Source organism: Bos taurus, chromosome 14 (genome assembly GCF_002263795.3).
Source record: "Bos taurus isolate L1 Dominette 01449 registration number 42190680 breed Hereford chromosome 14, ARS-UCD2.0, whole genome shotgun sequence".
NCBI classification, from domain to species: Eukaryota; Metazoa; Chordata; class Mammalia; order Artiodactyla; family Bovidae; genus Bos; species Bos taurus.
The window spans coordinates 77,424,606-77,440,752 of NC_037341.1; the positions used below are offsets into that span (position 1 = coordinate 77,424,606).

At 43.5% G+C, this 16,147-nt stretch overlaps 1 protein-coding gene across 4 annotated transcripts in view; it reads right to left on the minus strand.

The window, feature by feature from the left end:
* E2F5 (E2F transcription factor 5) overlaps positions 1–8,670 on the minus strand; it is a 36,067-nt gene extending 27,397 nt beyond the window's left edge. For all 4 annotated transcript variants that reach the window (XR_009490553.1, XR_009490554.1, XM_002692830.5 and 1 more), the window contains exon 1: positions 8,295–8,670. Coding sequence is in view for 2 of the 4 variants with exons in the window: in XM_002692830.5 (XP_002692876.1) it covers positions 8,295–8,432 (138 nt within the window). In the remaining 2 variants the exon portion in view is untranslated. The remainder of the gene's footprint in view (positions 1–8,294) is intronic.
* Positions 8,671–16,147: the final 7,477 nt, after the last annotated feature.

A 16,147-nucleotide genomic window follows, 5' to 3' on the forward strand; every position in this document is an offset into this window, starting at 1 on the left:
AGTAAAGTAATGCTCACAATTCTCCAAGCCAGGCTTCAGCAATATGTGAACCGTGAACTTCCAGATGTTCAAGCTGGTTTTAGAAAAGGCAGAGGAACCAGAGATCAAATTGCCAACATCCGCTGGATCATGGAAAAAGCAAGGGAGTTCCAGAAAAACATCTATTTCTGCTTTATTGACTATGCCAAAGCCTTTGACTGTGTGGATCACAATAAACTGTGGAAAATTCTGAAAGAGATGGGAATACCAGACAACCTGACTTGCCTCTTGAGAAACCTATATGCAGGTCAAGAAGCAACAGTTAGAACCAGACATGGAACAACAGACTGTTTCCAAATAGAAAAAGGAGTACGTCGAGGCTGTATATTGTCACCCTGCTTATTTAACTTATATGCAGAGTACATCATGAGAAATGCTAGGCTGGAAGAAGCACAAGCTGGAATCAAGATTGCTGGGAGAAATAGGAATAAGCTCTGAAATGCAGATGACACCACCCTTATGGCAGAAAGTGAAGAATTAAAGAGCCTCTTGATGAAAGTGAAAGAGGAGAGTGAAACAGTTGGCTTCAGGCTCAACATTCAGAAAACTAAGATTATGGCATCTGGTCCCATTACTTCATGGGAAAAGATGGGGAAACAGTGTCAGACTTTTTTTTTGGGCTCCAAAATCATTGCAGATGGTGACTGCAGCCATGAAAATAAAAGATGCTTGCTCCTTGGAAGGACAGTTATGATCAACCTAGACAGCATATTCAAAAGTAGAGACGTTACTTGGCCAACAAAGGTCCATCTAGTCAAGGCTATGGTTTTTCCAGTGGTCATGTATGGATGTGAGAGTTGGACTGTGAAGAAAGCTGAGTGCCAAAGAACTGATGCTTTTGAACTGTGGTGTTGGAGAAGACTCTTGAGAGTGCCTTGGACTGCACGGAGGTCCAACCAGTCCATCCTAAAGGACATCAGTCCTGGGTATTCATTGGAAGGACTGATGCTAAAGCTGAAACTCCAGTACTTTGGCCACCTCATGCGAAGAGTTGACTCATTGGAAAAGACTCTGATGCTGGGAGGGATTCAGGGCAGGAAGAGAAGGGGACGACAGAGGATGAAATGGCTGGATGGCATCACCAACTTGACGGACATGAGTTTGAGTAAACTCCGGGAGTTGGTGATGGACAGGGAGGCCTGGCGTGCTGCGATTCATGGGGTCACAGAGTTGGATATGACTGAGCAAATGAACTGAACTGAACTGAAAATTAGCATCTTAACCCTTTTTCAAGTGTACAGTTTAGTAGTTTTAAGTACCTTCACACTGCTGTGCAACCAGTTCTCCAGAGTTCTTCTTCTCACGTTACACAACTGAAACTCTACACCCACAGTACTAGTTTGCTAGGGCTGCATAATAAAAATACCACAGAATTCTGTCACAGTCCCGGAGGCTTGAAGTCCAAGATCAAGGTGTGGGCAGGCCTGATTTCTTCTGACGTCTCTCTCCTTGGCTTGCAGATGTTGTACCTCGCCGTGTCCTCACCCATGCTTCCCTGTGTCCGGGCATCCCTGGTGCCCATGGGTCCAGACTGCTTCTCACAGGGACACCAGATTGGCTTCACTCACTCTAATGGCCTCATTTTAACGGAATCATCTCTTTGAAGGCCCTGTCTCCAAATACAATCACATTCAAATGTACCTGGGGTGAAGACTTTTACATAGAGATTTTGAGGGAGCACAACTGAGCCCTAAAACACCCACGAAGCAACAACTTCCCATTCTCCCCTCCCCTAGCAACAACAACTCTTTCTGTCTCTATGAACTTGACTACTCCGATCACTTCATATAAATGGAATCATACAGCATTTGTCTTTTTGTGACTATCTAAGGTATTAAAAGAAAGTTATGACCAATCTAGATAGCATATTTTTTAAAAAGCAGAGACATTACTTTGCCAACAAAGGTCCGTCTAGTCAAGGTTTTTCCAGTGGTCATGTATGGATGTGAGAGTTGAACGGTGAAGAAAGCTGAGTGCCGAAGAATTGATGCTTTTGAACTGTGGTGTTGGAGAATACTCTTGCTAGGCCACTGGACTACAAGGAGATCCAACCAGTCCATCCTAAAGGAGATCAGTCCTGTGTGTTCTGTGGAAGGACTGATGCTGAAGCTTAAACTTCAGTATTTTGGCCACCTCATGCGAAGAGTTGACCCATTGGAAAAGACTCTGATGCTGGGAGGGACTGGGGGCTGGAGGAGAAGAGGATGACAAAGGATGAAATGGCTGGATGGCATCACTGCCTCAATGGACATGAGTTTGCGTGAACTCCCGAAGTTGGTGATGGACAGGGAGGCCTGGCATGCTGTGATTCATGGGGTCACAAAGAGTCAGACACGACTGAGCAACTGAACTGAACTGAAGGTATTAAAGGTTCATCTATGCGTGTGTCGGAAATTCCTTCCTTTTTAAGGTCGCATAACCTTCTATTATACATAAATAATACCACATTTTGCTTATCTAATTCATTTGTGGATGGGTTGTGTCCACGTTTCCGCTATTGTGAATTATGCTGTATGAACATAGTATACAGGTATATGTTCAAGACACTGTTTTCAATTATTTTAGGTATACACTCACAAGTGAAATTGTCCTGTGAAGATTTAAGCACATACTAAAGTTCTGGCTGTTCCACCTAAATCTCTCTCCCTAGGATAATCCTTGCTTTATTCTGTAACATCACATCTTTGCTCGATGTCACAAACTAAGGCCTTAGATTAAATTATGTATTTCTTGCAGGATGTGTATTAATCAGCTAATCATAAATGGGTGTGAGTCAAGGACCTGTGAGATAAGAAATACCATAAACATTTTATCATATGAATCCAGGTATCATTCAGGCAATTGATAACTTGAACAATTATAATAAAAAAGATAAGCAATCGAGCATACTTTAAAAAGTGGAATATAGCATCAAAATAGCAAATATGAAAACCTAGTTATAATAGGAATTTTTACAACAACATATAACTAACAACAGTCATAACTACTCTAACTTACTTAAATTCTTAGTTCTAGAAAAACAGGACTAGTTTAATTTATGAAGTATCATGGAATATGCCATCAATATTTTCATTTTCAATGCAGGAGATTAATACTTTCTCTTCTATCATGAGTAGAAGTATAGTAAAATAATGCTCAAAATTCTCCAGTCAGGCTTCAGCAATATGTGAACCGTGAACTTCCTGATGTTCAAGCTGGTTTTAGAAAAGGCAGAGGAACCAGAGATCAAATTGCCAACATCCGCTGGATCATGGAAAAAGCAAGAGAGTTCCAGAAAAACATCTATTTCTGCTTTATTGACTGTGCCAAAGCCTTTGACTGTGTGGATCACAATAAACTGTGGAAAATTCTGAAAGAGAGGGGAATACCAGACCACCTGATCTGTCTCTTGATAAATTTGTATGCAGGTCAGGAAGCAACAGTTAGAACTGGACATGGAACAACAGACTGGTTCCAAATAGCAAAAGGAGTAACATCAAGGCTGTATACTGTCACCCTGTTTAACTTATATGCAGAGTTCATCATGAGAAATGCTGGACTGGAAGAAACACAAGCTGGAATCAAGATTGCTGGGAGAAATATCAATAACCTCAGATATGCAGATGACACCACCCTTATGGCAGAAAGTGAAGAGGAACTCAAAAGCCTCTTGATGAAAGTGAAAGTGGAGAGTGGAAAAGTTGGCTTAAAGCTCAACATTCAGAAAACGAAGATCATGGCATCCAGTCCCATCACTTCATGGGAAATAGATGAGGAAACAGTGGAAACAGTGTCAGACTTTCTTTTTTTGGGGCTCCAAAATCACTGCAGATGGTGACTGCAGCCATGAAATTAAAAGACGCTTACTCCTTGGAAGGAAAGCTATGACCAACCTAGATAGCATATTCAAAAGCAGAGACATTACTTTGCCAACAAAGGTTCCTCTAGTCAAGGCTATGGTTTTTCCTGTGGTCATGTATGGATGTGAGAGTTGGACTGTGAAGAAGGCTGAGCGCCAAAGAATTGATGCCTTTGAACCATGGTGTTGGAGAAGACTCTTGAGAGTCCCTTGGACTGCAAGGAGATCCAACCAGTCCATTCTGAAGGAGATCAGCCCTGGGATTTCTTTGGAAGGAATGATGCTAAAGCTGAAACTCCAGTACTTTGGCCACCTCATGTGAAGAGTTGACTCATCGGAAAAGACTCTGATGCTGGGAGGGATTGGGGGCAGGAGGAGAAGAGGACGACAGAGGATGAGATGGCTGGATGGCATCACTGACTCAATGGAGGTGAGTCTGAGTGAACTCTGGGAGTTGGTGATGGAGAAGGAGGCCTGGCGTGCTGTGATTCATGGGGCTGCAAAGAGTTGGTCAGGACTGACCAACTGATCTGATCTTTCTTTCAAGAAAGATTCCATGCCCTTACAGAGATGAAAAACTTAAATAAGAAATTAACTTTTTTAAGAGTGCTGAAAGGCAGTATAGCCCAGAAAATAAGAAAAAATTGTCTAGTTTCAAGTCACAGCTGTCACTTTCTACTGTGTGACATTAGGCAAGTTACTTAACATACCAGTTTTCTCATCTGTGAATTGGGGATGATTAGCCCAAATTTCTCGGAGAAGGCAATGGCAACCTACTCCAGTACTCTTGCGTAGAAAATCCCTTGGACGGAGGAGCCTGGCAGGCTGCAGTCCATGGGGTCGCTAGGAGTCGGACACGACTGAGCGACTTCACTTTCACTTTTCAGTTTTATGCACTGGAGAAGGAAATGGCAACGCACTCCAGTGTTCTTGCCTGGAGAATCCCAGGGACAGCGGAGCCTGGTGGGCTGCCATCTATGGGGCTGCACAGAGTCGGACACGACTGAAGCGACTTAGCAGCAGCAGCAGCCAAATTTCTAAAGTTAGGAACATAACATTAGTTAGCATATGTAAAATGCCTGGCATGTACTAAGCTTCCAATAAATGCCGACTACTAACAGCATAAATTGACAAACCACATAAATGGAGAGGACCATGACATAACTTGTCATCTCACTGGAATAAACAGTAACTACCCCACTCCCACTGTTGTAAATGAGGCTATATGGTGGGGGTGTAGGAGGAACATATTGAATAAAAACATCTTAAACTACTTCAAAAGTGTTTCCATTCCTTCCTTATGGTTAAATTATACTAGAATAGCTTTATTAGAATGTGTTTGCTTTGTTAAGCTATGTCCTCAATTAGTTAAATTACTAAGAAGAAAGTTATCTCTAAGATACAGCATTATGTTATTCTTCAGTAGTATATGTCCTAAGTTAGGGAAAAAATAGCATCTACGTGGTGTTGATATTTTATGGATATCTAAGGCTATGGTTTTTCCTGTGGTCCTGTATGGATGTGAGAGTTGGACTGTGAAGAAAGCTGAGTGATGAAGAATTGATGCCTTTGAACTGTGGTGTTGGAGAAGACTCTTGAGAGTCCCTTGGACTGCTAGGAGATCCAACCAGTCCATTCTGAAGGAGATCAGCCCTAGGATTTCTTTGGAAGGAATGATGCTGAAGCTGAAACTCCAGTACTTTGGCCACCTCATGCGAAGAGTTGACTCATTGGAAAAGACTCTGATGCTGGGAGGGATCGGGGCAGGAGGAGAAGGGGACGACAGAGGATGAGATGGCTGGATGGCATCACTGACTCGATGGACGTGAGTCTGAGTGAACTCCGGGAGTTGGTGATGGACAGGGAGGCCTGGCGTGCTGCGATTCATGGGGTCGCAAAGAATCAGACACGACTGAGTGACTGAACTGAACTGAACTGAACTGAAGATACTTGGATGTGATGGTTAAATACACATCCAAGTAAAAATAATATTTTTTATATTCATGATATTCACAGAAATCTTTCATTAATTGCTCTTAAAAAATATCAAGTGTATAAGGTTGAAATAAACCACCCCCAATTAAGAATGTAAGAAATACACTACTCCCAAGTAAGAACATAAGAGAAAATGATTTTATAATTAATTTCAAATTAGAGAAACTTATCAGAGTTAATCCATCTTCAACATGTATCATCAAAAGTCATTATGATCTTTTACAATGGTGCACAGTAAGAAACATCATTGGAAAGATTTCAGTATAAGATTTTTATAATATAAGATTTTACACATATATGAGCAAATGCAAATAAATGAAATTTACATTCATATATATGTAAAAAAAGAATACTGTTTTTTCAAAGTGCTCTCTACAAGTAAAAAGTCATTAATATAATGAGACCTACTGTTACTGCAGAAACCTTTGAACTTTTAGGAAAGTTTCAGGATGAATGAAACAAAGTTGTTATGAAATATTAAAACTCCACTTCCCGCTCACTGCCTTTTTCACTTCTGGACAGCAAAATCTGACCACAGAGGAAACAGGAAGAACACAAAAGAACCGAGGGAAAAGCAAGGGCAAACTTCCATCCTATTCCAGGCAAGTTGTAGAAGCCCTCACAGTCAGCCCTTAGAGCTCAGTTTCATCTGGAAAACCCCAAATTTTCCTGATTCTGTACTGATGTCACAGGATACAACTGAATTTCTAGATTCTGAATAGCAGTTTGCAAGCTGTGTTGTGTAACATCCCTGGCTTTCACCGATGACCTCATAACTTACCGTGACATTCTTTACACAGAATCCAATTTAGTTCATAACTATTATATATGCTGTAAACCACTTTTAGGGAGGGAGAGAGGTATGGAGGAAAGAGCTGGGGGCAGGGGACAGGGAAAAAAAGGACTAGAATTTCCAAAAGGTGTAGGAAAATTCTAAGAATAACATTTCCAGAAAAAAAGACTAGAAATCACTTTCAAAAATGCAAAATTTGTGCATCACGCCTTCTTTGTATAAAAGTAGAACAATTCAGATAACTCAACAATCACTTACTGAACACCTATTATATCCAAGAGATGGAGAGGACATTCCAAGACACACCTCACCTCCTGGGGTAACCTGAGAGGAGGGCTCCTAGCAGGGGCCATCAAGTTGGCCTCTTTTTTTGAGTTTCAGGTAAGGGAAAACTAGAAGACCCTCTCTGCTCAGACGCTGCAGCCTACTTTCAGCACAGCCTTGATAACTGCAGCCTTCAAGGGAGGTAGGGTTGTCCCAGCACTCCCTTAGGGGCTAGGACCAATCCCCCGTGTCAGACCAGATTCAGGGGTAATGCCTAGGAAAGGCCTGCAATGCTTACTGACTCATTAAATTTTCATTTGTTCTTAAAGCTTTAGTTCTTAAACTGGGTGTGCTGGCTGAATTTTAATACAAGTGATCACATTCTCTTGCTCCTCGGCGCTGTGGAATCCTTCCAAATCCGGCCTGGAACGGTTAAGTCACTTTGTTTAACAGAACAGCTTTTGATGCATGTTGTTGTTTGAAAATTCTGAAACTGTAGTAACAGACCAAGCACAAGGTCTCAGGAAACCGGAGAGTTTACGCGGCACTTCCATCTCTTTTGGTGGAAGTTATAAAACGTCCCCTCGTCGTGTGATGGCAAGTCTCACTTTTATACATGTGTATCAGATACCAAATTAAGTCGCAAATCAAACGTGCCTTAGTCATCAGGGTTATGAAAAGAAGTGTAAGAGCGAGAGGTGTTTTAATTTACTATTATTAAGAGGAGGACTGAATAGTTCAAACTTCGTTTTTGTTTCATCCAGAAGAGGTGGCAAACTCGGGTTTTGTTTGCTTGCTTCAGATACCAAATTAATTCACAAATCAAACATCCCTCTTAGTCATCAGGATTGTGAAAAGTGTAAAAGAGGAGTTTTTATTTACTATTATTATTTTAAGAGGACTGAAGAGTTGACTTTTTTGTTTCATCCAGAAGAGGTGGCAAACACCGGTTTTGCTTGCTTGCTTCAGATCCCAAATTAACTCACAAATCAAACATCCCTCTTCGTCACCAGGATTGTGACAAGAAGTGTAAGAGGGAGAGGTGCTTTTATTTACTGTTCTTATTTTAAGAGGAGGACTGAAGAGTTCACGTTTTGTTTGTTTCATCCAGAAGAGGTGGCAAACTCGGGTTTTGCCTGCTTGCGTTTTCAACAACCGACGGACGCCCTCACAGGAATGGCCTACAATAGCCGCCAGTCCGCACCAGCGGAGACCCCCAGGGCGCCCGGCCCAGGCCCCGCGCGCTGAAGTGAACGCCACGCGGGCGCCGCGGCTCTTTGTCGGCGGCGCGGCCCCGGCTCACGCCCCGCGCCCCTCACCCCGCGGCCCGCCCTTCCTCCTCCTGAGACCGCGGCCCGCGCTCACCGCCTTGAGGTCCAGAACGCCGTCCTTGGCCTCCTGCAGCAGCGACACGAACTTGGCGGTGAGCAGCCCCAGGCTCTTCTCGTGCCGGCTACTGCCGGCCCCGGGCGGCGCGCAGCTCGCGGGCTCGGCCGCCGCCATCGCGTCCCGGCGCTCCGCCACCTGCCGGGCCGGACCCCGGGCGGCCGCGGCCGTCGCCGCCCGCCAAGGGCGGGGCGAGGGGTCGCCGGCTCCCGGCAGCTACAGGTGCGCGGCGCCCACCCACCTGAGGCCTCCGCCCCTCCCCTCCCCTCCCCAAGCCCGGGGCCGTGATGAGGGGGCCGCGACCGGGGGCGGGGTGCGAGCGCGAGCCGGCGCGCCGGGGGCGGGGCCCGCCTTTAAATGGTCGGAAGTGACGCACGGCCCGCTGCGCTTCGCTGAAGGCGGGGCGAGACGATGGGGGGCGGGGCGATAGGGGACGAGGCGGGAGGCTGGGCGGGGCGAGAAGGGTGGGCGGGGCAAGAAGGGGCGGGGCGGGAGGTGGATTCTGCGACTGGGCAAAGGGGCTTCAGTTCAGTACAGTTCAGTTCAGTGGCTCAGTCGTGTCCGACTCTGCGACCCCATGGACTGCAGCACGCCAGGCCTCCTTGTCCATCACAAACTCCCGCAGTTTACTCAAACTCATGTCCATTGAGTCGGTGATGCCATCCAACCATCTCATCCTCTGTCGTCCCCTTCTCCTCCTGCCCTCAATCTTTCCCAGCATCAGGGTCTTATTTGCATCAAGTGGCCAAAGTACTGGAGTTTCAGCTTCAGCATCAGTCCTTCCAATGAACACCCAGGACTGATCTCATTTAGGATGGACTGGTTGGATCTCCTTGCAGTCCACAGGACTCTCAAGAGTCTTCTCCAGCACCACAGTTCAAAAGCATCAATTCTTCCACTCTCAGCTTTCTTTATAGTCCAACTTTCTGTTTAGCATCAGTGATTTCCAATACCCTGTCTTCCAGGTTGCTGATCCATTCCTCTGTATTATTTAGTCTACTGTTGATTTCTTCTAGTGTATTTTTCATTTCAGTTATTATATTCATCTTTGGTTGTTATCTGTATTTTCTAACTCTGCTGTTAAATACTTCTAGTTCTGCACTAAAGAATTCCATTCTTTACCAAGTTCTTTGATCATCTTTAAAACTTATTCGTCCTGAATTCTTTCCAGGTAGATTGCCTATCTCCACTTCTTTTTCTGGAGTTTTATCTTGTTCCTTCATTTGGAACATGTTCCTCTGTCACTTTATGTTGCCTGACTAGATGTTTTATTTCTGTGTATTTGGTAGGTTGCTTATATTTCCCAGCAGTAGCTTCTTGTAGAAGACACAGCTATGAGTCCCAGTAGTCTTCTCCCCTCTTGTCACAAGAGGTAAATGCTCTAGGGGTACCTCGATGTGGGCTGCTAGGGTCCTTCTGTTATGGCAGGCTGACTACTATAAGCAGTCTGGTAGGCTTGGTTAGTCCCTGGTCCAGCTGGTGGCCGGGCCCTGCTTTGTGTGGAGGCTGCTGACGATTGGTTGTTGAGACCAGGTCATGAGGTGGCTGGGTGCAGAAGCTCAGAGGACTAATACTCACTCACCAGTGCAGTGGGCTGGGTCAGTTTCCAAGAAATTCCAGGTTGGTTCTTGCCCACTGGTGGGTGAACTTGGGGCTAGTGCTAACCTTTTCATAGGCATAACCACATCCTGAGGCCCACTTGCAGGGCCCGTGGAGTCCCAGAGCTGATATTGGATAGCACTGGTTCCTGACACCCCTCTCGTGTTCTGTAGCTTGGGTGGGCCTGCCGGTGGGCGAGGCTGAGGCCCACCCATCCCAGGGCTCGTGCTGGACCGTTAGTAGGTGGGCTGGGTTCATAGACCATGGGGGTTCAGTTGTCCTGGGGTTAGGATTAGCCCTCTGGCCTCTGAGGCTGGTTTCAAGGCTAGAGCAGGCTCACTGGTGGGCAGGGCCGGGTGCCTGCCCACTAGTATTGGTGACGGTAGGCTGGTGGGTAGGGGCAGGGCTGGGTCCTGAGTCTTAAGAACTGAGGGAAGATTCCACATGGGCACGTGCCAGCATCAGTGTCCATGAGGTAGAAATGAACTCCCTAGAATGGCTTCTGCCAGAGTCTAAGTCCCTAGGGCGAGCTCCAGTTGCCTCCTTCCTCTCCAGGAAACTCTCCCAAGATCTCCATGTAGGTCTGACCCAGGCTCCTTTCAAACCACTGCTTCTGCACTGGGTCCCGAGTATATGAGAGTCTGTGCACACCCTCTAACAGTGGAGTCATTTTTATGTTTCTCTACCTTGGAGAAGTGACTGTCCCTGCTGGCCCTCCTGTGTGGCCCCAATGTCCTTTCCTCCCGTCATCCAAATGTTAGGGGCCAGCTGGTCCCAGGAAAGTGTCTGGCCTGCATGTGCGGACTCAGCCTGCAGGCTTTGGGACTTTAGTTTTCTTACTTCTGGTATCTGTCTCCTGGTAGTTAAGGCTGGTCTAGAGGCTTGTGCTTATTTAACTTGTATGCAGAGTACATCATGAGAAATGCTGGGCTGGAAGAAGCACAAGCTGGAATCAAGATTTCTGGGAGAAATATCAGTAACCTCAGATATGTAGATGACATCACACTTATGGCAGAAAGTGAAAAAGAACTAAAGAGCCTCTTGATGAAAGTGAGAGAGAGTGAAAAAGTTGGCTTAAAGCTCAATATTCATAAAACTAAGATCATGGCACCTGGTCCCATCACTTCATGGAAAACAGTAGAAACAGTGACAGACTTGATTATTTTGGACTCCAAAATCACTGCCAATGGTGACTGCAGCCATGAAATTAAAAGACGCTTGCTCCTTGGAAGAAAAGTTATGACCAACCTAGACAGCATATTAAAAAGCAGAGACATACTTTACCAACAAAGTTCCGTGTAGTCAATGCTATGGTTTCTCCAGTAGTTATGTATGGATGTGAGTGTTGGACTATAAAGAAAGCTGGGTGCTGAAGAATTGATGCTTTTGAACTGTGGTGTTGGAGAAGAATCTCAAGAGTCCCTTGGACTGCAAGGAGATCCAACCAGTCCATCCTAAAGGAGATCAGTCCTGAGTGTTCATTGGAAGGACTGATGCTGAAGCTGAAACTCCAATACTTTGGCCACTTGATACAGAGAACTGATTCATTGGAAAAGACTCTGATGCTGTCAAAGATTGAGGGCAGAAGGGGACGACAGAGGATGAGATGGTTGGATGGCATCACCGACTCAATGGACATGAGTTTGAGTAAACTTCGGGAGTTGGTGATGGACAGGGAGGCCTGGTGTGCCGTGGTTCACGGGGCCGCAAAGATTCGGACACAACTGAGTGATTGAACTGAGAGGCTTGTGCTGGCTTCTAGGCAGGAGGGGCTGGTACCTACCCCTCAGGGGTAGAGCTGGGTCTTGGTTCCATGGTGGGCAGGACCATGACTAGGGGCATGTCTAGAGGTGGCTCTGGGCTGAGGAAGTCTTGAGGAGCCTGTCTGCTGACCAGAGGGGCTGTGTTGTTTGGCCTGAGGCATTCTATCACTAGAGCCTACAGGCTGTTGGGTGGGGCCAAGTCTAATGATCCAAGCAAGATGTCTGCCTCCAGTGAACTCACATAGATGAACACTCCCCTGTATTTCTGCCATCACTGTTTATGTCCCCAGGGCGGGGCAGAGCTGCCCCTTGCCTCCCTAAGAAACCCGCCAAGACCAGCAGGTAGGCCTAGCCTTGGCACTTATCAAATTACTGCTTTCTCTGTTGGTCCTGGTACACGTGAGATTTTGTGTGTGCCCTTTAAGAATGAAGTCTCTATTTCCCCCCAACCCTGTGAAGCTTCTGCAGTCAAGCCTCACTGGTCTTCAAAGCTGAATGCTCTGGGGGTTTCTCTTCCCGGTGCTGGACTCCCAGTCTGGGGGCCCTGATGAGGGGTTCAGAGCTCTCCCTCCTGTGGGAGAACCTCTGTAATACAATTATTCTCTAGTTTGTGGGTGGCCCACCTTGTGGGTATGAGATTTGATTATATCATGGGTCTGCCTCTCTTGCCAGTCTCATTTGGTTCCTTACTTATGTCTTTAGCTGTAGACGATATTTTCTGGTAGGTTTCAGTCTTTTTAAATGATGGTTATTCTGCAGATTGTTGTGATTCTGGGGTGCTCCTGAGAGGAGGTGAGCTTAGGTTCCCTCAACTCTACCATCTTGACTGCTTTTTCCCTGTAGTTTTCTAGTTAAATTTTTAAATGAGTGTGAGTTTTCCACCTTTTCCTTTTTGAAGATTGTTTTGGCCTATATTCCCTGAATTTCTATATGAATTTTAGAGACACGTTATCAACTTATGCAAATAAGCTAGCTAGCTGAGATTTTGGTGGGGATTGCATTTAATCTGTAGATGAATTTGGAGAATTACCATTTTGTCAATATTAAGTCTTCTATTCCATGAATATTTGTCTTTCAAAAATGTTTTGTAGTTTTCAGAGTATGAGATTTGAACTTTTGTTAAATATAAACCCAAGAATTCTGTTTAAAATTTATTGTCAATGGAATTAAAAAAAAATTTAAACCACTTTATTAAGGTATGATTGACATGTAAAAGCTGCACATATTTAATCTACACAATTTGATGAGTGGGAATAAGTATATACATATGAAATTATGACCATAAGGAAGTAAACATATTCATCAGCTTCCAAAGTTTCCTCCCACTCTTACTGTTATTTCCTTATATTCATTCTTGATTCTAGTGATTAAAGCTTTTTCTTAATTCATCTACCTCAAGATTTGTCAATATTTCAAAGTCAAAAATTTAGATGCATTTTTTTCTACTCTTTCGTTAATTTTTGCTCTATTTTTTCTTTCATTTTGCCTGCTTTGGCTTTAGTTTCCTCCTTTTCAGTATCTTATAGGTGGAGGGGCTTCCCTGGTGGTTCAGATGGTAAAGAATCTGCCTGCAATGCAAGAGACACAGGTTCCATCCCAGGGTTGGGAAGATCCTCTGGAGAAGGGAAAGGCTACCCACTCCAGAATTCTTGCCTAGAGAATTCTATGGACAGAGGAGCCTGCTGGGCTATCGTACATGGGATCGCAGAGTTGGTCACGACTGAGTGACTAACACTACAGGTGGAGGGTTAGGATGTTGATTTCAAATATTTCTTCTTTTTTAATATAGTTGCGTGCAGATAAAAATTTCCTTCTAATTACTTTAGCTACATCTCGTATTTTCTATTTCCATTCGCCTCAAAGAATTTTTCTAATTTCGTGATTTATTCTTTGATCCAGTAGTGTTCATTTCTACACTGTAAATTTCCCAAATTTGTTTTTCTTTTCTAATTTCAGTTCACTGTGTTCAGAGAGCATCAGTTCAGTTCAGTCGCTCAGTCGTGTCCAACTCTTTGTAACCCCATGGGCTGCAGGATGCCAGGCCTCCCTGTCCATCACCAACTCCCGGAGTTCACCCAAACCCATGTCCATTGAGTCGGTGATGCCATCCGACCAGCTTATCCTCTGTCGTCCCCTTCTCCTCCTGCCCTCAATCTTTCCCAGCATCAGGGTCTTTTCAAATGAGTCAGCTCTTCTCATCAGGTGGCCAAAGTATTACTTTGTGTGATTTCAATAATCCCAAATCCACTGAGGCTTGCTTTTTGATCTTGCGTCTCATCTATACTGCAGAAGGTTCCAGGTGCACTTCGGAAGATGTGAAGATTCTGTTCTTAAAGTGTTCTACAGTTGTCTGTTAGGCCTAGTAGGTTTAGTGTTGTTGAAGTCTTCCATTTTCTTGCTCATCTTCTGCTTCACTGTTCTGTCCATTGTTGAAAGTGTTTTCTTACTGTTTCTTTGACTGTACCAGGTCTTTGTTGCTGAGCATGGAGTTTAAGTTGCGGGGACTGGGGTCTACTTTCGTAACAGTGCATGGGCTTCTCACTGTGGTGGCTTCTCTTGTTGCAGACCTTGGGCTCAAAGTGCACAGGCTTAGCGGTTGCAGCACTTGAGCTGAAGTAGCTGTGGTTCACCAACTCGAGCAAGGCTCGGTAACTCTGGCAACTCTGGCGCGTGGGCTTAGGTGACTATGGCACATGGGATCTTCCTGGTCCAGGGATCAAATCTGTGCTCCCTGCATTGGCAGGTCGATTCTTTACCACTGGACCACCAGGGAGGGTCTGAGTTCCTATTGAATAATGTCCCCCACCCCACCCCCCGCCTTCAAGTCTTTTATCAGTTTTTCTTCATGAATTTGGGGAACATGTTGTTAGGTGTATCCATGTGTATACTTGTTATCCCTGATGAATTGACATAGTTTCATCTCTTTTCTTCTACTACAATTTTTGTCTATTTTGTCTGATATTAGTATAGTCACTCTGTCTTTCTTATGGTCACTGTTTACGTTATTTTTCTATCGTTTTACTGATATTTCCAATCTATTTGCATATTTGAAAGTGTTATGTAGTTGGATCTTGTTTTCCTATCTATTCTTTTGATTGGATCATTTAATCCAGTCACACTTAATGTAATTATTGATATAGTTAAATTATGCAAATTTTAAAATTTACCTTTGCCATTTTACTGTTTTCTATCTTGTTTTCTTTACTGCATTTAAAAATTGTTTAATACTTTATTGCTTTTTCCTACTTTTGTATTACACAAATATTTTCTAGTGTAACATTTTAATTCACTTTGACTATTTTTTGGTTATACATTTTGAGTTACATCCTTAATGATGTCACAAATTTATATACACAATAGATTTATACTAACCCAATTTCAGTGAAATATAGAAATGTTTCTATTTAGTTCTATTTTCTTCCACTTTTTGTTATGAAACTGTTTGTTTTATATAAAGTCCAAGTAGGACAGCAAATATACATTCATAGTTAATTTTCATATTTACAACTCATTATTGTCACTTGTTCCTATGGGTTTCAAGTTACTATCTCCTATTTCCTTACTTCCCAATCCAGTTTTGCTTCCATCCACCTGTGTGCTGATATTGAGAAATGTTACATTTTGTTTTACTCCCAATAATTATATACATTATTTTATATTTTTTGATTTTTTAATCAGTTAAGGGATGAAGGGAAAATATGTATTTATATTTTTGTATAATTATATATTTCACTTTATGACTGTTTCTTTCTTTTTCTCATGTGTATTCAAATTACTTTAGGGTCACATTCTGAAAGGATTTGAAGTAAGAACTTCCTTCAGCCTTTTTCGTTAAGTGGGTCTGGTAGGAACATATTTCCCAGCTGTTACCTGAGAATGACTTTATTTTGGCTTCATTTGAAAGACAGTTTTGCTGGATATAGAATTCTTAGCTGATTTTTTTGTTGTTGTTGAAAACTTTGTCAGCCCACTGCATCTAGTGTGTTTTGCATTTTATTTTGAAGGATAATTTTGTTGGATGTAGAATTCTCAACTTATTGTTATTTCCTGTACCTAAAATATGTCCTTCACTGCCTTCTAGTCTCCATTATTTCTCATGAGAAGAGAAATTTCTCAACTGTTAATTATTCCTTTACATTAAATCATATTTTCTTGCTACTTTCAAGATTTCCCCCAACAGTTAGACTGTGAAGTGTCTAGGTGTGGTTTTCTTTGTGTTTATTTATCCTGGGTTTTACTGAAGTTCTTGAACATGTAGATTTGTCTTTTTCATCAAATTAAGGAAGGTTCCAGCTATTATTTTCCCCAATATTTCTTATGTCCTCCCATCTCCCTATAGGCTCCCATTACGTGCTGATATGCTTGACGTCCCACAGATTTCAGTATAAACCTTGCCTGTAATAAATGGGGCCCTCTCTTTACATTTTTTTCTGATTGCATTTAATTTTAAAAAACATAGTTCACTGGTTA